Raw genomic sequence first — 23,538 nt, 5'->3', positions numbered from 1 at the left:
GGAGAAGGGCAGTGCAGAGAATAGAGCTGAGTTCAGGGGAAGGAACATCTACTCATATCACTTGGGGGCTTCCTGTCTGTCTGCCCATCTCTCCATGCTCCTTTTACACTCAAATTAAAACCACAGACAGGGCAGGGGGAGATGGAGACACACTGAAGCCATCTCTGCCACCTGGGCATGTGACTGAGGTGGGTTGTGCTATGTGTGTCTGCCCAAGGCTGAGCCACGTCGCAGGCCATTCTTGGTGGGCTACCTGACGGGTCTCTACTGCAGGGCCCCACAATTGTCCCTGGTTCCTTAGTACAGAAAGGCTCCCAGCAGAGGGTGGGGGATAAAACCTGCACCCCAACACCATTCCACCCTCCAAGATGCCATCTTGAATAATAGGGAGGCCTTCCTTAACAACTCCACCATCGTCCACGTCTCTCCTGGTGGAACCAAACATGGAGGGCTGGGTAAGAAAGGGAGATCACAGGGCTGGGGACTACTTAGAGCAGGCGTGCAGACCATAGATGGGTGCCACGCATCTTCTCCCCACCTTGAGAATTTCCACTTGCCTTGATCATTCTGAAATAATAATATCTCACTGTGGGTTTAGTTTGCATTTCCCCAATGGCTGGCAATGCCGAAACACCACGGATTTTGAAGAAACAGGGTTCTATAATTTTAAAAGGTAAGCTGTGTTTAAACAGCTGTTTGAACTTGTAAGAAATAGATATTGGTGTGGAGTTGTAAGAAATAATACAAACAGACTTCAGATTCCACAGGGAAACTCATAAAAGTATAACTCGATGTTACCTTCAAGATACTGACACTGATACAGTCAGGGCACACGGCATTTCCATTACAATGAGGCTCCTTCTATGGCCCCCTTTTCTGACCAGAGGGGGAGTTCCTGTCCTTGCCCCTACTCCCTCTCCACCAGCTAGCAATAACTACCCGCTCTGCATGTCCCCAGGACAGAAAGGGAACCATGGATTAAGCAGCTTTAGGGAGCTGAACTTTTCCCACACAGCATCATCTGAAGATTCTCCCGGGTGGTGGTGTGGCCACAGGCTGCTCCTTCCCACTGGCAAGCACATCTAACCAGGCGTCCACTGAAGAACAGCTGGGTTTGTGTCCTAGTGAGGGCTACTATCGCTGCAATGAAACATCATGACCAAAAGCAAGTCGGGGAGGAGAGGGTTTACTTGGCTTACACTTCCACATCGCAGTGCACCATCAAGGGAAGTCGGGACAGGAACTTACACAGGGCGGGAACCTGGAGGCAGGAGCTGATGCAGAGGCCATGGAGGGTGTTGCTTACTGGCTTGCTCCTCACTACTTGCTCAGCCTGCTTTCCTACAGAACCCAGGACCACCAGCCCAGGGTTGACCCCACCCACAATGGGCTGGACCCTCCCCATCATTCACTAATTAAGAAAATACCTTCCAAATGAGGTTCCCTCCTTCCAGATGACCTAGTGTGTTGTGTGTCAAGTTGACATCAGATCAGCCAGCACGGGGTGACTGCGGTTTCCCACTCAGAGGCAGCTGCTATAAACTTGAGGGCAGGTTTCATGGGAACATAGGCTTTCATTTTTTCTGGGACAAATACCCAGGAGTATGCGTGCTGGATCACACCACTCTCCAAGGTTTCGTTTGCTTTCTTTTAAGGAAATTGACAAATGCGTGGAATGATTGTGTTTTATATCCCTCACCAGATCTATAGCCCCTCTCCCCTGCCGCATGTGCACCAGCATTCGAAGCTGTTAGAGCGCAGGGATGTCTCGTGGGTTGGTTCGCATTTCTTTGAGGACCAGTGGTGGGGAGAATCGTCTGTGTGCTCAGTTCCTGTCTGCAGTTCCCTGATGGAAATGTCTCTTCATATGCTCCTCATGGGATAATTAATGAGTTTTGAGAGTCCCTTCTACATGCCAGAACATCTTTGTCAGATTTGGACTTTGTACATCCTCTCCCTGCCTGTGACTCGTCCCTTCATCCTTTTTATATGGTCTTCCCAGGGCCCAAGCCTAATGTTGATGAGGGCTGACTTAGCATCTCGGGATTGGCATTAATCACTGGTCTTTGTCACTGCTTAGAATCTTCTGATTCTTGCTATGATAAATGGCTTCTGATGGAAACTAGGACACTTTCCTGTTACGAGACTGAATTCTACTTCAATCTTCATGTCAGCTAGCTGGCTGAGATGCCACTTCTGCCAGGGAAAGAGGTCAATGGGTGGGAAACCAAGCATCCAAGCAAAAGGATGCCCTAACTGTGACAAAAGGGAAGTCTCCAGGAATGAGGGTGCTTAGCTTTCAAAGTCCAGGCAAACAGCTCATAGCCAAACAGACGGTACACACAGACTGCAGCAAAAATCACCAATGCAAGATCCTCTGAGCTCCTTTTTCCACGTGATGATGGGTAAAAATGACAACTACCAAGCCAGGTATATTAGTCCACACCAGTAATCCCAGTGCTCAGGAGGAGGAGGCAGGAAGATCATGAGTTCTAGACCAGCCTGGGTTATATAGCGATACCCTAACTCAGAAAAAGGCAACTGCACCATCCAGCTGGGTTCCAGTGGGTTGTTAGAAGTTACTAAGGTTTGGGATTGCTTGTTACACAGCATCATCTTGGCTGTACTGACTGGCACAAGGCACTGACTTCAGTATAGAACAACAGAGAAAATTACATAATTTATACAAGTACATGAAGAAGGACAGGAGTGGGCAGGAGTTCCAACATCTCAGCTCAGCAGACACTTCGACATTCATCATTTCAGCCCCTCTAGCTGGTACTACCCAGCATGAGCCATCAATGCCAGCTGTGCTTGTACCTACCACCCCAGTGCCCTAGTACAATGTCCAACTTCTTTTTGCTAATCTTTCTTCTATCTTTTTTCCTTTCTATCTGCTCAAGCATTCTACCTGTTCCCAAAGGATGGGGTCAGTTCTCATGTTCTTCCCAGAGACCAACAGGGCCACTCAGAATGACTGTAGTTCCTGGGTCACATCTCTTGTGCATGCGGGGGGGGGGGGTACTTTAGGTACATGCCTTGAATTCACTTTGGGTTACTGAATTGTCACTCTACAAGCAGGCAATGACACAGAAGACTCCAGCTGCTGTGTGCTGGTCAAGTATACAATGTTGCTCAGTAAGTACCAACTTTGGAAAGAGCAGTGGCACAGAGAAGGATTTCTGCCTTATCTATAGAAGCAGCTTCAATGTCCAGGTGTTTTCCTAAGGCATCAGGCATACTAACGACTTTTTAATTGTCAACAACCCACATCCTGCCGTTGCTGGTCAGCCAGCCAGACAGTTCTGTCTGATCTTTGCCAGGGCCTGCCGTGTTTGATGTCCTCCTAGCTGCCATCTGCCATCCTTTGAATCTGTCATGGATGCACCAGCTTGCAGGCTGACATAGAAACCCAGACTTATGCCAATGTCTTCCTGGTAGAAGAGGTAATTAGAATCAGTGTTACTCCAGGGTCACCTAGGGGCAAGGCTCTCTCATAATGGGATGTCCTACACCACACCTACCATTCCAGAGAAGGTGAGATTACAAGTCATCGGACCAACCTGGCATCATTCCTCACACTCCCCCAGATTTCCCAGGGCTCCATGGGCTGTCAGCTGTCTGAGAAAGAAGTGTGCTTATCAGATTCCCAGCAATGATTGATTCCATTGCCTTAAGAGTCATTATCACAGGCCATCAAGTTCTTTAGTCAGGAAGTCTTTCTCAAGGTTCAAACAGAAGCTCTGCTGTTTTTACACCTTCGTTTCCTTCCCTCAGCATGTATGAGCAAATGGAGCAGACACCTCCAGCCTACATGTGGACAAGGTCTCTGGATGCCATGCTACTGGTCTCCCTTTCCACGTGCTGTCCTCTCGGCTGTCACCATGTGTTTCCCCCACTGCCGTGACAGCCAGGACATGCCCCATCATCCTCACTAAATGACTAGTGGTAGCAGCCTCATGGAAAGAGGGACAGGAGTGGCAAACTGCCAGATACAGCTGAATCCTGGTCCCTGGAAGCTGGTTGGCTCACTTTTCTGATCTGGACTCCCTCCCACTTCATGGGATGCCTGCTGGCTACGCTGACTTGTTTGAAAGCATCCAGAGAGGGCAAGGTATTATTTTGCATTAGTTGAAATAACCAAAGAACGAGAGCCTTGCCTGCCGTAGAGAAATAAGCATCTCACTGCATGGCTAATCCCCATGGGTGCTGCCTGACCCTTGGCCTCTATTCAGGATCAGGCAATGCCACAGTAGCCTCCTGGGCCGAAGGCAAGAAGAGCACTCCACCTGTCCCATCACCACCTCCTCCTGATGACCTCTGCATTCCTGCTATCAGTGTCCCAGGTGTGGCAGTCAGAGGAGCAGCTTGCTGTTAGAAGTCATTGTCCCCATGGGTGACCATGGGGTTTTACAGCCACACCGTCATTGTAACCCCAGAAAGCTCACAGACTCTTTGAGACTAAGGGAATGCCTGCACAGCCTGGGCCTTGGCCAGTTTGAGGCAGGCTCAGCAATGGTGCATGCGAGTATCTGTGCCAGGAGGTCTGAGATGTGGGGCCAGTGGCATCCCTTTCTTAGGGTTACTTGGCTGAGGTAGCAGGCGGGTACAGGAAACAGCTTGACTGTGACATGAGTTACAGTGAGGGTGTCTGTCTAGACAGCAGAGTATATTAGGAAGGTATTTGGATGTGCTAACGGGAGGAGGATGCTCATGCCAAGTTGAAGCACCCACCCTTCAGCAGGCAGTTCCCTGGTCCTCCTCAAGCAGAGTCCACAAGCAGGCCAAAGCCAGGCAGGGCAGCCACGGGCCAGCTCCCTGGGGCTTTCCTGTGACCCTCCTAGAGGTCCTCAGAGGATGGCCGCTCCAGGAGGAGTCGGGATTCCAGGGATGAGACCCAGGGTGGCACTCCCAGTGGTGGCACACAGAGATAGAAGAAGACACCACGGGACATGGAAGAAAGCCACACCCAAGAATGCAGGCCAGCAGAGGGGAGTCTGGAGCCAGTCCGACCTTGCTGAGCTGTTGGACTGCTCTCAATACTCACTCTTTAAAGAAACTGACTTCTGTCCTGCGTCTCCTGTCTTGTGTCACCCAGTCCCCCAACTCCACACGTCAAGCCTTTTGCTACTGACACGCAGTGCTGCCTGCCACTCTTGCCTCCCCACAGGGTGGTGTGGCACTTGGTGCCACCTCAGCCTTCTGTCAGGCGGTGCTCTCTCCATGGCCCCATGTAGCCCACCCAACTCTCCACTGCCCCCTGGACACGTGTATCTGAGTTCAGAGCTCATTTCCACCTTACGCTTGGTCTTCTCCCTGAGGAAGAGGTCCCTGAAGGAGGAAACACGGCATCAGTTTGATCCAGGGCCTCACCCCAGACCCCTGATTCCACTACCTTGAATCTGAGCAATTTTCATGACATCATGTGCGCCCCAACCAAACGCAAGCAAGCCAAGCTTTCCCCACTCTCCAACACAGTCACTGCAAGACTTCACCCCAACTTCAAGGCGTAGGCCATGCGGTTGCTCATTGTATGTGGGTGTGTCCCAGCCTCTCCTGTCCTTCTCTTTCTGAGATGACCAGAGTGGGCCACAGGTCAGCTGGTGGCAATGCTGCTGCTATTACTGCTATGTCAGGGACAAGTAGGTGGGCTCATGTTCAGATTGTCACCGCCAGTCCAAGGCTCCTGCCCCACAGTGAACCTGGGGCTCAGTTCCACCAGCCAAGACAGCATTTCAGTTTCTTCTCTCTGTGTCCAGTTGGATTTCATTCTGAAGAAACGTGCTCACCTCAGGAGACTGTCCAGGCCTTCCCCAAAGTAGGGACTGTGGGTCAGCGGGACCTCATAGTGTATTCAAGGTGCTTAGGCAGTGAAGAGCCACACGGAACCCCACTGGAGGGCAGTCATCCCACAAGCCCTGCCCCACCACACTGCCTAGTCCAACCCTTCACCTACTCTGAGTGGATAAACAGTGAAGCAAGAACAGCCCGGAGGAGACCAGGGTGGGGGTGCTGAGGGGTGGGAGAAGGGCCCTTCCTCAGCCTCTGGAGAGCCTGTGTGGAGTGACAGTCTGAGAGGGCAAAGGCAGGGATAGGGGGCTCAGGAAAAAGTGAAAAACGAGAGAATGAAGGACCCTACCCTGGAAAATTCCAGAATGGACGAATACTGACCAAGAAGCATTAGTTCTTGTTGTCCTGTTCCCATCACTGCTGACAGCCACATCCAGAAACTGGAAACAGCCACTGAGCTGGAAGGCTTAGGCCAAGACAAATGCTTCAGGAGGGAAAATGGGGTTGCCCTGCCAAGGAGACAGCAGGCCGAGATGCCCGTGGAAGTACATGACTTGTCACAGGGCAGGTAGAAGTAGCTTGTAGGTACCAGGCAGACAAGAGACCCGGGTGCAAGGTGCACAGTCCAGCTTGGACAAGACCCCCTTCTCTGTGTACCCCAATTTACGCATCTGCAAATGGGATAGATGTGCTAAAAGGACCCTCAGAGGCCATCCAGAATCATCCGGTTTTCATCTGAGGAAGACAAACTGGCCACCAAGCAGCAGAACAAAAACCAAAATCTAGGCTCCTGCCCCTAACCTGTCTCGGAGCTCTGTCTCTGCAGTTTAATACACATGTATGGAAAGGCCAGATGAAATCAAGTGCTCTGTACAATTAACATAAAATTTTAAAAAAAGGAAACTGTTGATTGGTTTCAAGTCAGCCTGATACCAGCTAGACTCATTTGGGAAGAGGGTCTCTCAATCTAGAATATGCCTTCATAAGACTGGCCTACTGTTGGGCACGCTCTTGATTAATGGCTGATGTGGGGGGGCCCAGCCTGCGGTGGGTGGCGCTGATCCTGGGTGTGCGATGCTGTTGTATAAGAAAGCAGGCTGAGCCAGTCAGTGAACAGCGCTCCTCTATGATTCCTGCTTTGGTTCCTGCCTCCCGTTCCCTGCCCTTCTTGAGTTCCTGCCCTGACTTGCATGTGCACGGCAGGGCAAGGTGATGCATGCTCATGGTAAGGCTTCAGTGACGGTCTGTATCTGGAAGTGCAGAAGCGAACCACTTCCTGCCCAAGTCACTGTCAGTCATTATCACAGCAAACAGAAGTCCTAACGAAGGTGGAAACAATTACACAAATGTTACGAGAGTGAACTATGAAGATGGTTGTCTCCCCTACACCCTGGGGCAGCAGAATCCTGAAGTCTAAAAATGATCCAGAACTGAGGACACTAAGTATCTTCCTTTGGAGCAGAATAGAGATGGGGAATTTGTTGCGCTTTTTATCCCTGCAGTGCTGGGGTGGAGGCTAGGGCCTTGCTCATGCTAAGGAGGCGCTTGGCCACTGAGCTGCAACCTCAGCAATGAGCTAGTTCTAACTAGCACAAGAGACTGAGGTGGGACCAAGCCAGTGATCCTGGCAATGGATCCTTAAAGCAACTGTAGGGTCAAGGGCTGTGGAATCCGTGGTGGGAAAAGGCCAACTCTGAGGCGGGGTTTGGCGGGGGAGAGTGGCTTCTTCTGCTCCCAGCTTTCTGGTTTTCACAGGCAGGGACAAGGTATCAGTGAGAGCAGCTGGAAAAGTTGCCCACCCACGTCACCAGGACAGGTCCCCCGGAGCAGCTGCCTCCCTTCTCTCCTGGCCACACAGCCCCTCAGGACCCCCTGGACATGTAGCAGACCCTTGATGTGCCAGAATGCCTTGGCAGGAGAACAGCCCCTACCCCTGAACATCTGTGGATTGCGGAGTCCAGACCTCTGAGCACCTCCACATGCTCCACTCCCAGCCCTTGGTAGACCCCGAAAAGGGGTTTCCAAAGCACCCCATCAGCTTCCAAACCCTGAGTGCTTGGGGGTCCACCAATGTCAGCCCCCAGGTTCTGGTTTGCTGGCCTGACATCTTACAATATTCCACAAAGGACACGTCACAGATCATCTCACCATCCTCCTCTCAGTGGCCATCTAGGTTGTTACCAGATAGGTAGCATTTCATAAAAGGCCACCTGAGAGTAGTCTTCAGAATCCATGTGTTGCGGGTGGGGTACTCCGAGGTGGCAAAGGAATCAAGGGAGGCTTCCTAGAGGCCTCATACCTTCCTCCCTCCCTCCCATCTTTCTGCTTGCTTCCCTCAACCCCATCATTTAGGAGTCACCCACGGGCCAGCCCCAGGGTCCCAGAAAAGCAAAACCACATGACAGCTTCCAGATGGAGCACAGAGCTGGTTCCCTACCTGCTGTGGCGGGGCTCGCCCTCTGGAGAAGGAACAGCTGCCATCCAGCTGTTCTCTGCAGTCCGCAGTCCACTGCAGGTAGAAAAGGGGGGTTAGTGACAGCAGAACGCGTGCTCACCCTCCTTCCGCCTCCCAGCAGGCTCACTGGGAAATCCCATTTGGCATTTTCAGTGGCAGACCCACCCCTAAAGACCAGTAAGTAGTTGAAGGTGCCCTATCTAAACACCACATCAAGGTGGCCCCTGGGTATAGCCTGGGGAAGCCCTAAGTTCACAAAAAGATAACGATCCAGCTACATCCTAAAGTCAACCAAACACGACACCTAGTTATTCTGGACAAGCAGTATCACCTCTGACCATCGTGCTGGCTGTCTATCACGATAAGGGACATGGCTGGAGCTGGAAGGCAGCAAGTGTGTGTAGCTCTATACACCCAGCTCCAGATGCCTATGGATCTGGCATCATGGAGAAACTGCAGACAGGTCTCAGAAGACTAGCTCAAGCTGAGGAATGGCCTAGTGTTCTGTCAATTACCATCTACGTAAGTGTCCCCAGAGTCTGTCATATGGAAGACCCTGGGCCTCACTCTCCATTGGTGACTCAGTGTCTGTGGGGTTAGAGCCAAGGATCAGCATTTTGACAAACTCCCATGAGCTGCACCAGCAGCCACTGGAATCCGTGGGCTCTCTCCCATGCTGTTATCTGTTTAATGGCCGTGGCGATGCTGGGCAACTCTGTGAGCCGTGCAGGAATATTGTCACCCACAGACACACCGAAGCAGGAAGACCTCCTCTGCTGAGTGCAAGCCAGCTTTGAGATGGTGTCAGACATTAGCCCACCTCTCCAGTTCTGCCTCGCTGACCTTAGCCTTCACTCCAAGGGGCACACACAGCAGAAAGAGTGTGGCCCCAGTCAGAGCTGAGTAGGGAGGGCTCCAGGCCAGCGCATGCGCACTGTGACTGAGGACAGTGTGTCTAGAGCAGGGAGGACCTTTCATGCTGATGTTATAGGCCAAGTTCAAGGATGCTCCAAGGGAATAAAATGAATGGCACAAAGATGAACCACAGACATGGCTACCGTTCCTAGAAGCCAGATGTTAAGGTATTAAGTTAAGCAATATGCCTGACATAACACAATACATTCAAAATATTATTACTTATAGTTGATAAAAAAAAATAAGACAGGGGCCCATGTCTGTAATCCCATCACAAGGGAAGCTAAGGCAAGAGGATCCTGAGTTTGAACTATATAGTAAGAAAACAAAACAAACATTAATTAGCTTTTTGACATCTGTGCGGGTTGGTTTTGCCAACTCAACACAAATCTCAACATATCTGGGACGGAGGAATCTCAACAAAGGAATTGACTCCATTAGACTGGCCAGTAGGCAAGCCTGTGGAGCATCTTCTTGATTAGTGATTGATGTGGAAGGGCCCAGGTCAATGGGGGCAAGTGCTACCCTGGGCAGGTGGCCCTGGGTTGTAAAAAGGCAGGGTGAGCAATCTCTGGGGAGAGAGACAGTAGATGCCTTCTTCCATGGCCTCTGCTTCAATTCCTGGCTAGGTTCCTGCCTGAGATCCTGGCCTGCTTTCTTTGATGATTGACTGTGATGTGAAAGCATAAGCCAAATAAGATGCTTTGTCACAGCAATAACTAAGACAACACTTTTTGTACACCAAGATTTTGGAATACAAACAGTGCACACCTCTTATTGGAGGAGCCACGCATGGTCAACCACTCTGTACAGGACAGTACAGTTCTGGAGAGAAGGTAAAGAAAGCATCAGGACCACTTCATGGCCATCTCTGCTCTCTCTGTACTGAAGAGGGGGGCACCTTTTGGGTTCCCTGGTAATCTGGACTCAGGCTGGGCTTCTCAAATGAGGAAGAAGGGAGATGCCAGGACATGCCCTGTATCTACTTCTAAAGACATAGCTAGCACCCAGTGGGCATTCTTCACTGCTCCAGCCTTCATTGAGTAGGCTTGCACACATGACCTAGACCCTGGACTCTGGCAATGCCATCTTCTTCCTTGGGCTTCATGTTAAGGGGTGGAATATGGGGCCTGTAAGTAGGAGCTACTTTCTAGTAATGTAGCCCTTTAGGTCTTTTATACAGATAATATCTTAGGATTATATCCCCCGTGTGTGGATAATTGCAGTCTCAATGAAGTTCTCCCCATAGATTAACTCATTAAAATTGGAGAAGTCCCTCAGCCACCACTTTGACCACAGTAACACAGCAGCAGCATGAGCTCCTTATACTGCACACTGAGCAGGACATAACACTTTTGAGGGACTTTTCTCCCCCAGTGCCCAGTTTTAAAGTGATCATGAAAAATACCAGACAACCCAGATTACCGACTTTCTCCAAAACCACAGAGAAGTCACATAAGTGTCAAGGCCGTATAAGAAAAAGAAAATTTAAGGAAGTACCACAGACAGGAAAAATGGTAACATGAGAGTTAAATGCAAATCTGAATCTCAGAACAGAAGGACATGTTTACAGAGTGTGCCACCACACCTGGCTGCTAAAGACAGGATTTTAAAACAGGGGTTAGGAGAGATTCATCAGTAACCAACATAGAGAAAAAACATTATTCTAGATGTTTATCATATGCTAGTCCTGGAAAACACGTTCCATGTTCAAAGCTGTGAGAGTCTACATCAATCATCAACATTGAAAACTTCTGTGTATGTTACCTGAGGGAGGGAGGGAGGGAGGGAGGGAGGGAGGCAGTTGAAGGGCTACTTGCAGCATGCAGAGTCAAGTATTAGTCACAAGAATCAATGAGGGTTTCATTTAAACCAGTGCTTATGCTAAGCCCTTCAACTCACTTTGGTCCTCAAGCCCTCCTGGATGCTTTTATTTTCTCCATTTGGCACATGTGGAGACTGGGGCACAGTATGATTAAGTAACTTGTCCAGGATTACCCCATCAGAAAATGACAGAATGGGCCAAGGGCATAAATAGCTATAAACTTGGGGAGAAAAACAAAGCAGCATCAAGCCCACCTGATTCTAAATGCAATGTACAGCTTTGGTTTCAGTGTTCTAACCAGATTCAGTGGTTTGCTTTGTTTTGTTTTTGCTATTTTCACGGTTTGGATATGAAGCATCTTCCACAAGCACTCTAAGTTAGGGATAGGTCCCCAGCTGTGCTCTATCTGTGGAGAGGTGACTGTTGAGAGGATCCTGAGGCCTTGATGTGGTGGACAGCTGCTTGGTAGAGTCGCACCACAATGGTATTATCGGGAGGTGTGGTCTAGATGGAGGAAGTAAATCACTGGGATTGGCCTTGGAAAAGATCCCCCACCCAGTCCCTTCCTTTCTCTCTCCCTGCTTCCTGACTGCCCGGAGATGGAGGCTTTCCTCTGGTGATGCCTTCTGCCATGACACTCAGTCTCACGACAGCCCCAGAAACACAGAGCCAAGCAACCATAGAACCATGCCTCTCGGAGCTCCGAGCCAAACAAAACTTCCTGCCTCCGGACTGCTTCTGTTGTCTATTTGGCCACAGAGATGAGAGAGACTAACACAGTTCCAAGGGCCTTACTGGGAGAAGTGGTGAAATAAATGATTCATGGATGGAACAAGAGTACAGCATCGTCTTTACTTCCTCCACCGTGACCGTGAGCTCATTCTCGTCCTTAGGAACACACGGAAGTGACTAGGGATAAAGGGGTCTCACATCTACAAATGATTTAGGGGAAAGTCATACGTGTATCTATGTGTATGTCTGTTCTTCCGATTGTTCCTTTACAAGCAATAAATATATTATAATAACTATATAAGTACATGTTTAGAGGCAGAGTAAAATGTGTTATATTAACACAGGTGAAGGATATTCGTGAATTCTTTGTACAATTACTGGAATTTTGTGCATTTTAAAAATTATTCCAAAATGATAAAATATATATAAAAGATCATCTGACTCAAGGATTCTTACATTATGGGAGTCAGGACTCCCCACAGGGTTTTATGAAGGCCCATGTACTGGGATTCCACTGTCTGTCACAATGACGGTTCTCTCCAGGGCTTTAAGTGGGTGCTGATGCCTGGCTCACTGGCCATGCCTCTCCTGTGCTCTGTACCTTCCAGGCTGACCTCTGCCCTGTGTGGTCTCTGTGGTCTACATGCCCACCCCAGAGCTCTGCTTTGGTCACGGAGTACTTGCTCCTAAGTAACCACACTCTCTCACGGCCTCCAAATCTTCCCTCTGAAGCTTCCTCCAACAGCCCTGGTCTCCACCCCCTTCCTGGTTCATTATCAATGCCTTCCTCCTATCACTCTATTCCCCATCATTCCTATCATGTAAGTTTTGGCAAAGCAGGTATCATGGCTGGTTCTGCCTATCACATTGTTTCAAGGCCTACAACCATGCCTGAACGAATACATTGTAACTTAAGTTATATTGTTGGCAGCAGAGAAAGAACAGATTTAAACAACTATATTTTATCCTAAAAGCTATCACCTAATAAAGTATAGGAGATTATTCTAAATAAACAAGCAAGCTAAAGTGTATGTATATTAGCAGAGCTACTTTGTAAAAGGTGAACAAAAAAAACAGTTCACAACGATTGTCATCGGTAGTGGGGACAAACGACTAGTAAAAAGTGTTCAGTTTCACTAGAAGAGGACAATGCAAAACTAAAATGGCAGGATGTCCCAACACTCTAGTGTAGTATGAAGGACGAAACAGTCATTTTTGGAGAGCAATTTGCCAAGAGTCACTAAAACTAATTCTACATCCCAGCATCTACCCAAAGACATACTTTTATTTGTGCAGGAGGAAGCAAACTAACCATTGCACTAAAGTGCCATGAACTTCCAGAGGGAAACAGACAGATAAAGTGGGTTCCTCACACTAAACAAAGGGCTAATAAACAGGTGTTCACTATGAACTGCTGGGCAACCACTTAACAGCACAGTAGATGCATAAGCCTGGAAGAATCCTTGGGTATATGGGCTGAGGAAAATGTGAGTGTTGCATGATTTTGAAATAGCATATTTCTGTAAGTTATATTATCAGAAGATATCTAAATGGATAAGGAAGTTAACAGAGGCATGGCTGTGGAAAGGTTGTATCGAAGGGATCATTTATTGGTTTGTTTGTTTTTCGAGACAGAGTTTCTCTGTATAACCCTGGCTGTGCTGGAACTAGCTCTGTAGACCAGGCTGGCCTCAAGTTCAGAGAACCGCCTGTCTCTGTCTCCCAAGTGCTGTGATTAAAGGTATGTGCCACCACCACCTGGCAGACAATTAATTCTCGTGGGACATGCATATGTAGGAAGAGAATACTCATGAAATTAAAAGGAATAATAATAATAAGCATATAATGACTCCCCCATGCTCAGTCACTTATGGTTCGATTAATTCACTTCCGTAAAGCCTTTCATGGCTGGCCCACCATGGAGCCAAGACAACTGTGAAAATGGGTCCCAAGGTAGGAAGAAAATACAGAAATGGGACAGTGGGAGGATACAGGGATGGAGGGCAGGTGAACAGGGAGGCAGAATGGCAGGAGGAACGTGGAGGGAAAGGAAGAGAGCCACATGAGAAGGAGCCAGGAAGCCAATGAATGCTCTCATCCCCTCCCACATATCAGCACTGCCAAGCTTTTCATTAGAGAGTCATTGGAATTTAGGCAGAATCCAGGATGTTTGCCTGCCTCCCACCATCAAAAAGGACTGTATGAAGCTGCTTTGGACAATGTGGGTCTTAATTTAACCTGTTTGAAATAAGTGTATTAGAAATTGTGCCTTTAATAAATGTGCCAGCCACTGGCCACATCCACACATTCTGATCTCCCAAGAGACCCCACTAGGAGGCAGCTGGCCTTGGAGAAGGTAGAAAGCCATGTCCCACACGAGGCGCTAACCCCACTGGGATATCAGAGTTATGAGAGGTCTACATGCATACAGGTATAATGTCCTTATGATCCTTATGGTGTCAAATGCTGCTCTGGTGGATTATCACCCAATCACCTACCAACATCAGAGGTGCTAAGCATTTCCCACCATAGCATTCCCACCTCCCCTACCAAGGGCCAATGGCCAATGAGGATTGAGTCCTAATTCTCTTCTATGCATTAATGACCTAACACTATCCATCACAGCTGGGAACAAGAAGGTGGGAGAGGGGTGTGTCTCCAGGGCCAGGAAAACCACTTTGTAAGTCTGCATCTCAATTTCCCTCATGCAGAACAAAGCTATGTGCTTCTTCCAAGGAAGTGAGAACAACTTTTTATTTATTTAAAAAATTGTCTTATATGTATGCATATTTTGTCTGCATGCATATCTTTGCATACACGCATGAATGATGCTTGTAGAAGCTGGAAGAAGGCATTGGATCCCTTGGAACTGGAGTTACAGATATTTGTGAGCTGCCATGTGGGTTCTGGGGAAATCTCCTGGGTCCTGTGGGAGAGCAGCCAGTGGTCTTAATTTCTGAGCCATCTTTCTAGCTCCAAGGAAAATGTCTAAAATGTGATGTTGGGGACTCAGAATCTATTAGAAAACTGGCAATCTTTTTAAAAAGCCTTTAAGTTTTAAAAATGTATCTGTGTATCCATGTGTGGATGCCACATTTGTACAAGAGAAAAGGCTGTCTAATGCTGGCAAAAGGGTTCAATTTTAACTGTGGTATTAGGGAAGAGTTGGGATCCTGCAAACATACATGGTTACTCATTTGTTTTCATTACTGTTGTAGTGATAAAATACTCTGACAGAATCTAACAGGAGAGAGTCTTTTCTGGTGTATACTTCAAGAATACAGTCTGTCACAGTGTGGAGGTCATGTGATGAGATCTTGAAGCAGCTGGTCTTATCACATTGCAACGGAGAACACAGAGCACTGAATGCTCAGCTCACTTTCTCTACTTTGTTCAGTTTGGGATCCCTTGCCCAAAGAATGGTCCTGCCCACAGTCAAGGCAGGCTTTCCCAAACCATTCACTGCAATCAAAGACAATCCCCCAGGCATGCCTAGAGGCCCGTCTCTCAGGTGATCCTAGATTCTTTCAAGTTGATAAACAACTATCACATCGTCTAAGAGAAGGGAAACTACCTCTCTATTTATCTACCATTCCATCCATCCACCCATTTATCCAATCATGCATGCATCCATTCATCCATCCACCTATCATCTACCTATCCATCCATACAGTGTGGTCTGGATATCCTCCAAAGCCTCATGGTTGAAGGCTTGGTCTCCAATATGCTCTCAAAGGTAAGGCTTTGGAGAAGTAATGGTAGGGTGCTGACCAAGTCAACGGATCCATCCACACTTATATGAACAAATGGGAGGTAGTGAAAACTGTGGGCGGTAGGACCTGATTGGAGGAAACAGGACCATGTCATTGAAGGGTGTATTTTGGCTTCTTTGGCTACCATTCTTTCTCCTGTCTGCCATGAGGTGTGCAGCTTTCCTTCATCATGGTCTCTGCCATGTTCTGCCTCCAGAAACAATGACCCAGCTGATCATGACTGAAACATGCCATAAAAGAAGTCCAAGCATCCTGTCACAGCGACGAAAACTGCCTAATTATCTACCTATCTGTTTCTCCATTATCTACCTACCCACCTACCTTCCACCTATCTATCTATCTATCTATCTATCTATCTATCTATCTATCTATGTATCTATCTACCTACTTGCCTATTATCTATCTATCTACCTATCATCTGTCTATCTCGCTACCAACCTATCCACATGTCTTTCTTTTCTAGGGATGGAGAACACAATTGTGCAAGCATCATGAGGTATTTTTTAAGTGTTCACTGTCATTGCTCAGATTTTTAAAAAAAGTCACCAATAGAACAATATTCTTCTCCACTCCCTTAAACTTTCTCAAGGTTACCAAGAATCTTAACAATTTTTTTCTCTAAAATATCAAAACATCACCACAGACAGGCAGACTGAGACATTCTTTGTGTGTCTGTGTGTTTCTCAAAATTCCATTTAAAACAGTCATCAGATTAAATAGAAACAGGCAAAGTGCATTAGCAGAACTATTTCCTACAAAGCTGTGTCAACAGCAATTGCTTTTTTAAACAAATGTCTCTGGAAGTTGGGTCTAACCTTGTCCCTGAGTAAAGTTGGCTACCACTGCCCCTACTCTGGGTGTTTGCGGGTGTGAGGAGAGGAACTCAGTAGCATACAGAGGGTCTGAAATCATGCAAGGTGCTTCTACACTCCCATCAAACTTTAGAGCATGCAAAAAGTTCAAGGAATGTACCCTAATGTCACAAACTTTTCCCTAGACTGCAAACTTTAGCATCCTCTCCAGAGGCCTGGCTATTCTGTGTTTTGTTTTTGTTGAGACAGGGTTTCTCTGTGTAACAGCCCTGGATGTCCTGGATCTTGATCTTTAGACCAGGCTGACTTTGAACTCAGAGATTCACCTGCCTCTGCCTCCTGAGTGCTGGGATTAAAGGCATGCACTACCACTGTCTGGTTAGGCCTAACTATTCTGTTCTATCTCAGATCCAGGGATCCAAGTGTGAGTCAGGTCCACCTGAGATAGCAACAGGAGGATGTGCAGAGCTAGCCTGCAGACATTCCACTATCTGCTTGCCTCCCTCCCTCCCTCCCTCCCTCCCTCCCTCCCTCCCTCCCTCCCTCCCTCCCTCCCTCCTTTCCTCCCTTCCCCCTTGTGTTTGTCTGTCTGTGACCCCCATCTGTTATGGGATATTTGTCCACTGTGTGAAGATACACTACTGTGATGGGTTTAATAAAGAGCTCAGTGTTCAACAGGAGGTATAGGTGGGACTTCTGGGCAGAGAGAGAGGAAGTAGGAGAGGAATTGAGGTGTGTGAGACATCATCAATAGGTGGAACAAGTCAGATGCACAAAATTGGAGAGGGGTAAAATCCAGGTGATAGAATACCGATTAATAAAAATATGGGTTAACTTAAGTTACAAGAGCTAGTGAGACAAGTCTAAGCTAAGGCTGAGCTTTCATAATTAATGATAAGTCTCTGTGTAGTTATTTGTGAGCTGGTGGCTCAAAGGAAAGTCCTATTATACCTGCCTGTCTTTCTGTCTCTGTGTGTGTGTCCTCTCTCTCTGTTCGTCTGTCTGTCTGTCCCCTCATCTGCTTCTCTGTATCTCTTTCTCTCTCCCTCACCTCATTCATCTGTCCCCCATCTGTCTCTCTCCCTCTGTTGGTCTGCCTTCTCTGTCTTTGTCTGTCTGTCTGTTTGTCTGTCTGTCTGTCTTTCTCATACACACAGCTCAGCAGACCCCAGGAAGACAAGGGATATAGTAGGCCTCTTTTTCTCAAAGTGTCTAACAACAATTGCTCTGAGCACACTCTCCTCCTCCCACAGGACGTTTGTCAGGTGAGGCCTCCTGCCTTCCTTGAGCATAGTTCAGCTGAGAAACCTTCCAAGAATGCTACTGTGGGCCCCAGTTTACACAGGAGGCAGGCAGTGCATGGCATCAAGTGCCAGGTTAGGCTCATGGAGCCTTTGGTGTAGCTAACGACATCAGCTCAGATGTTTCCAGGGAACTACAGCATTTCTTTCTTTTGAAACCGATTTGATTCAGAAACAGGTAGATTAGCCAGACCTCTGGGTGTGTCTATAAGGACATTTCTAGAGACAGATCATGCAAACACTGATGAGATGAGCTAACCACCGAGTCCGCAGATGGAGTAAGATTCTGAGAAGACTACAGGAGGTGGCAGAAGTGTGGGCAGCAGGCCTGCCTGGAGGAAGGAGGTCTATGTGCGGTGGCAGGGTGGGCTGTTGGGAGGTGGATAGTTCTCTGTTCTATCTCCTCACCCTGGACTGTTCCCTGTATCCTGGCTATGATCCTGTTGGCCCGCACTTCTACAACACCCCCACATCACTGGCCCCTTCAGCTGAGCTCCTGGTGGTGGTAACAAGCCTGGTCTCCAGCTGCCTCCTGACGCTGCCCTTGCCCATCTCCATCTCTCCACTGGAACCTCTCCAGTCACCACCACTAGTGATGCCGTTGTTTCTACAGTGATGCTGGACCTCTTTGCCCATGTCCTATCAGTAGTCCCCAAAATTATCCCCCCGCCCATTCCCGAAACCCTCCTTCCAGGCTCCTGGCATTGCGCCCACCACGGCTTTCTTCTGGCCAGGTCTCACTGACTCCTCCTTTACATGCATCTACCCAGGGGTTCCTGTGCCTCCTGTACACATGGTCCCCTTCTCTCTACCTTGTCAGCCTGGGCTCCACCCCTTCCTCCTGCATTCAACTCCCTGGTTGAGGGTTGGCTCCTCTTCTGGCCCCATCTTTGGTATGCATTTAGTCCACAAGTTCTTTACCTACCATCCGACCTCCTTCCCCATCCTTCACTGACCTCGCCCTGACCATCCTTTAATACTGCATTGGGTGTGTACTGTCCCCTTAAGGTCACTCTCTAGCTCCCTCAATGCTTGGCTTAAATCTGTTAGAGCATCTAGTAGGAAAAACAAACTCCAACTTTGCATCAATCAATCAATCAATCAATCAATCATCCCCAGCCCCTGACTTCTCGGCCACTTATTTTAGCCTTCCTAGCTGAGAAGGCCACCAGTACTGGAGTAGCAGTTCCAAGGAGGGTTTTTAGTCACTCTCAACTCCAAAATCTCCCAGATCTCTCAGAAGGTGGGTGCTCCAACACTCCCGTGCATTGACTGGGTAATGAGCAGATTACAGTCTCAATACTAGCGGCTTTAGACCATCAAGGACACTAACAGCAACTACCTCCTGCCCTCAGTGCCTCATGGAATGGGGCAGAGGACCCCTGCTTCCTAACAGTTTCCCAGACTGACTCCTGGTCTGGGCTTCATTCTGGCCTCCCGAAAAGCTAGAAGACTAGATTTTTCTCCCCACTGGGCAGTGAACCAGGTGGTTGCATTTGGTTTTTCTCTAAGGCAAGGGTCCCAAGTAGCTCAATCATGTACTTGAGTACCCAGGTTTGGAGAGAGACAGCTACAAGAAGCTCCTGGTACTCTGACCCTGGGCAGAAGAGAAGGTCCTTCCTTGCCTCCTCGAATGGGTAGCACCTGCCCAAGTCACCCTTGTCTTCCTTGACATTCCAGCTTTCCTGAGGCAGCAGGCTAATACCATTTGGCAGATAGGAAAACTGAGCCTCTGATATTGGAGGCTTGGCCCAATATCAAATGAGCAGCTAGAACCAAATCTGGAAGCAACTCTTAGAAGAATCTTTTAGGGATGTATTGGTTGGGCAAAGATGTGTATGATAACAGACTGCTAAAGACATCACAGCCTGCAGCCTTCCAAGTAAGATCACCTCCCCTTGCAGGCAAGGCCAAGCTGAGACAGACTGACCCAGGAGCTGAGACCACCCTGACACTGTTCTCTGAACGCCTCGTGCATCTAAGAGCACAGGCATATAGATTCCCGCAGAGCACTACAGAGGACTCATGTGTAGACTAACTAGTCACCAGTCACAGTTCTCTAAAGGCATGCATTATGGGTAACTATGATCTCCAGATCTGCTCTAGGATGCAAGCTTGTGGAGGACATGAAATCATACTCAGCACATGGTAGGGTGGCTAATGAATGTATGTTAAGAGACAGGTAGACTGGTTGTGTCCCAGAGGTAGGTTCGAGGGTCAAGGGTACTCAGCTGAGGTAAAGGCTTCCTGGCTGGATCTTAAAACCTCTGGTCCAGGATTCTGGATGCTGTGCCAGGTGGGACCATCATACCCCAGCAGTGGAGGGAGAAATGGTAGGACACTGTCAGTGTGAGTTTGTCAAGCCCTTGGACCCGGGCCAGCATTCACCTGGGAGACGTGGGACTGAGTCCTCTGGCTCTCGACATCACCTTCTGGCTTGTCCGTCAGCAGCCCTTGCACCTGGTACTCCAGCACATAGCTGTCAATGAAGCGCTCCAGTTCCTCGATCTCCTGGGAGCGGCTGCTTCCCGCCTCGGAGGAGGCCGATGCTGCTGAAGAGTTCTCCATCCCTCCAGCTCAGGGGCTTGGGGTGGCTGCTGGGGAAGAGAACAAACAGCCCCTGTGAGACGTTGCTGGAGGTCAGGACAATGCCCCACTTGAGAAATTCTCTCTACTCTTAGAAGCAATTTGGTCTCCCAGTTGCCAGAAAAGTTGGCGGGATATTATTGGCTTATCTTTAGCATCAAGCATATGCTGAGTTCCCACTATGAAGGGAAAGAAACTGAGGCCGTAAGAGGAGGCAAGAACTTGACACGAGTCCACAGAATGGAGTGTAGGCTCGGCCAGCTATGGCAGCCCGTGGCCCCTCTACTGGGCTTTCCCAGGCACACGAGGCTCGTGGACATGGAAAACGGACATTGAGGGTGGAACAAGACGCCGCTACGGGACATGGCAATGATCCACCCTGGCTCACTGAGGCAAGGACAGGAATTGTGATTCATTTTGGATCCCACAATATTTTGCTGCTACCCAGGGTGGGAAAAGGACTGTTCCATGGGCCCCTCTTGGACACTTGTAATATCCACATTATCTTGTTGGTTCCTTCCTAGTCCAGGTGCTGTTGTCCAATCTGCTCCAGGTACAGTTGATAGCACTTAACATCAGGTGCCACGTGCTCAGGGCTGTTGAGACAGGAGACAGCTGCAGGACCCACCTGGCCCCTGACCCCTGTGACCTGGCAGTCTAAGGTTCTAGCACTTCACAGGGACACTCTGACAGGAAGGAAGCTCCGCCTTTTGATCTTAGATGACAATTCCAAGGCAGCAGCTTGTGACCCTTGGTGGGCCTGAGCAGACTGAGCCTCTGCTGTTTACCAGGGACCAGACCTCCAGTACTGCTCTGTCTCTCCTCCGGGACATGGTTTACAGAGACACCATCCTTCGGTCTTCTACCAAAGTCATTCCTGGGGAACCGACCCTCAAAGCAACAAAACCCCAATCAGATGCCAGGCAGGTCCTTCTCCCTGCTGTCAGGCTGCAATCTCCTATGCCCTGTCCAACTATTTTTTTCCATTGTGTTTAAAATAAACACGGACATTCTTTCAAGTATGTTCTCAATAGCTTTAAGTGTGGTCACGATGTTATGTAACCATGACTACTACCCCATCTCCACTTCCATAACTTTTTCATTATCCCACACAGAAGCCCTTTACCCAATCCACATTAGCTCTTCATTCCCTTGGCCTAGGCCATGAAAACCCTACCTTCTTTCTGACTCTATGACTTGCTTAGTCTGGGTACTGTGTTTAAGTGGAGTCATGCCATTTTTTTTTGAGTGGTTTATTTCACAGTGCATTCAAGGTTCATCCATGCTGTCATACAGCAGCAGAGCCTCATGCACTTTTATGGCTGACGAGATATTGCATTACAATAATATGTCATGTGTATTTACTCTGGCCAACCACTCATCCATTCACTGGCATGTGGGCTGTTTTCGCATCTGGCTGTGGAGAATCTGCTATGAACACGGGTGTGCAAATATCTGTTTGCTCTGCTGTGTTCAATTCTTGGGGGGCATGTACCTGCAGGTTCCCCCACATCTACAAGACAAGAAGGGTGCCGCTTCCACAATAAATGCTACTTTCACTGCTTTTCCCCCTAATTTGACTTCTTTTTTTTTAAGATTTATTTATTTGTTATGAATACAACATCCTGCCTCCATGTATGTCTGCACATACCAGAAGAGGGTGCCAGATCTCATTACAGATGGTTGTGAGCCACCATGTAGTTGCTGGGAATTGAACTCAGGACCTCTGGAAGAACAGTCAGTGCTCTTAACCTCTGAGCCATCTCTCCAGCCCCTAATTTGACTTCAAAGTCACAGTGAGAGGAAATGGGAAAACCTCGTGTAGCTGGCTAAACTGGGAGCCAGAGAAGGCTTCTGGTCTTCACAGTGAGAGTGAACAAGGAGGCTGGGACCAGGGCAACCACGGAAAGGAGAGAAGAGCGTGTGCAAGAGAACCAAGGACACCTGACTCAGTCACTCTGAGGGATGCCCATCCCAGGAGCTGCCTCTGCAGTGACTCCCTGGGACACGGCCCTGCTCCTGTTGCCCGCCAGGTGATGAATGGGGAGAGCCACGAGGAGGTGCATTTTGTTGTAAAGGGCACCAAAGGGGAGGGTGTTACCCTGAAGCTGCAGGCAAGGATAGGGCTGCAGCAGACAGAGCATGAGCAGGGCATGGGGGCACATCTATGTCTGTCTGGGAGAAGAGACAGCCCTGGCAGTGTGCTGAGACCCCATTCCAAGTAGGCTATACTCAAGCTGTCTCTACAGCCCCTTAGTACATGACGGCTTATTTTAAGATCAGAATTTAAAGCAACCATTCTCTGATGGAAAGACACCCTCTCTATACTGTTGTCCCTTCCCCCAGACTCTCACAACCCAACCCCCCCTTACTGTTTTGCCCACATATGCCCGGGGCTTCCACAGAAAAGGCAGTGTTTCTGCTGAGATACCTAGCTCTCCGCCTCCCTGTAGCCCAACCTGGCTTTGAGCCCAGAGGCTCACAGTACTCTCCCTCAGGCTATCTCTAGAGGAAAAGGCAATGCTCAATTCACAGGGCACCCTGTGGGTCTAGAAACAATAAGATAGTCTCCATCCTTCATTACCCTTCCAGCCCCACCTGCTCAGTGACAAATGGCATTGGGTGCTGTAAATTTAGCCTATCCTTTTAAGAACAGACAGTCATTAGAGGCGTTTCCCCTCCCCTCCACCCTCAGGGATGAGTTGGGTGACCTGCAAGTCAGGAGGCTTGAATGCTGGAAGAGCTGTCATTCCAGCCCCTGGGAATCCATCATTTTAGGCCCCCAACTTCCTCAAGCTCATTTACTAACCCCTTCAGCATCTAACCCACCCAGCAGAACTGCTGGACCTCATACATGAAGCTGGGAAGATCTCAAAGTCTACTTTCCTGGCTCAGTTTTTGACTTTGGGCAACAACAAAGGACTCAACTACCCTTGTATCCCAAGCAAGCTGCAAGAGAACACAGGGAAGCTGCCAGGGACCCTAGAAGTGAATAGGGGAATTGTTTGATGCTCCCAGGCACAGAAGCCAGTGCTCTCCACTTTGTGCTTGATCCCAGATATCAATGCTGCATCAGGGCAACATCTGAGCTTTGAGGGCAGAAAGCCCAACATGGGCTCACTGTTTTATTTTTGTTAATGCCAATCATCACATCTACCCAAGACTTCATCCCAGCTTTCCCCACATCAATTCCTGTGAGGCCTGGTACCACACAGCACCATACCCCTGGGGCCCCTGCCAGTAGTCTGTTCCTGGTGACCTTGTCATACATGTGCTTGCTGTTGTCCATTAGATGCTAGTTCCCTAGATCCTCTACCCATAGGGCCAGCTAGAACAGCTTTACCCAGAA

The 23,538-nt window shown here is 48.7% G+C and overlaps 1 protein-coding gene across 3 annotated transcripts in view; it reads right to left on the bottom strand.

Annotated features, from left to right (window-relative positions):
• Ctif (cap binding complex dependent translation initiation factor) overlaps positions 1 to 23,538 on the bottom strand; it is a 240,336-nt gene that overhangs the window by 164,444 nt on the left and 52,354 nt on the right. For 2 of the 3 annotated variants that reach the window (XM_013118055.3, XM_005076456.4), the window contains exons 2-3: positions 19,992 to 20,200; positions 8,228 to 8,299 (exon numbers count right to left, since the gene is read on the bottom strand). In XM_013118055.3, the coding sequence (XP_012973509.1) occupies positions 8,228 to 8,299; positions 19,992 to 20,171 (252 nt within the window). In that variant the 5' untranslated portion in view covers positions 20,172 to 20,200. The remainder of the gene's footprint in view (positions 1 to 8,227; positions 8,300 to 19,991; positions 20,201 to 23,538) is intronic. The other variant, XM_013118056.3, reaches the window with a different exon arrangement.

Source organism: Mesocricetus auratus, unplaced genomic scaffold, assembly GCF_017639785.1.
Source record: "Mesocricetus auratus isolate SY011 unplaced genomic scaffold, BCM_Maur_2.0 Super-Scaffold_6730, whole genome shotgun sequence".
NCBI classification, from domain to species: domain Eukaryota; kingdom Metazoa; phylum Chordata; class Mammalia; order Rodentia; family Cricetidae; genus Mesocricetus; species Mesocricetus auratus.
Note: the sequence above shows the minus strand (reverse complement) of the source record. Positions and strands in the feature narration are given on the sequence as shown.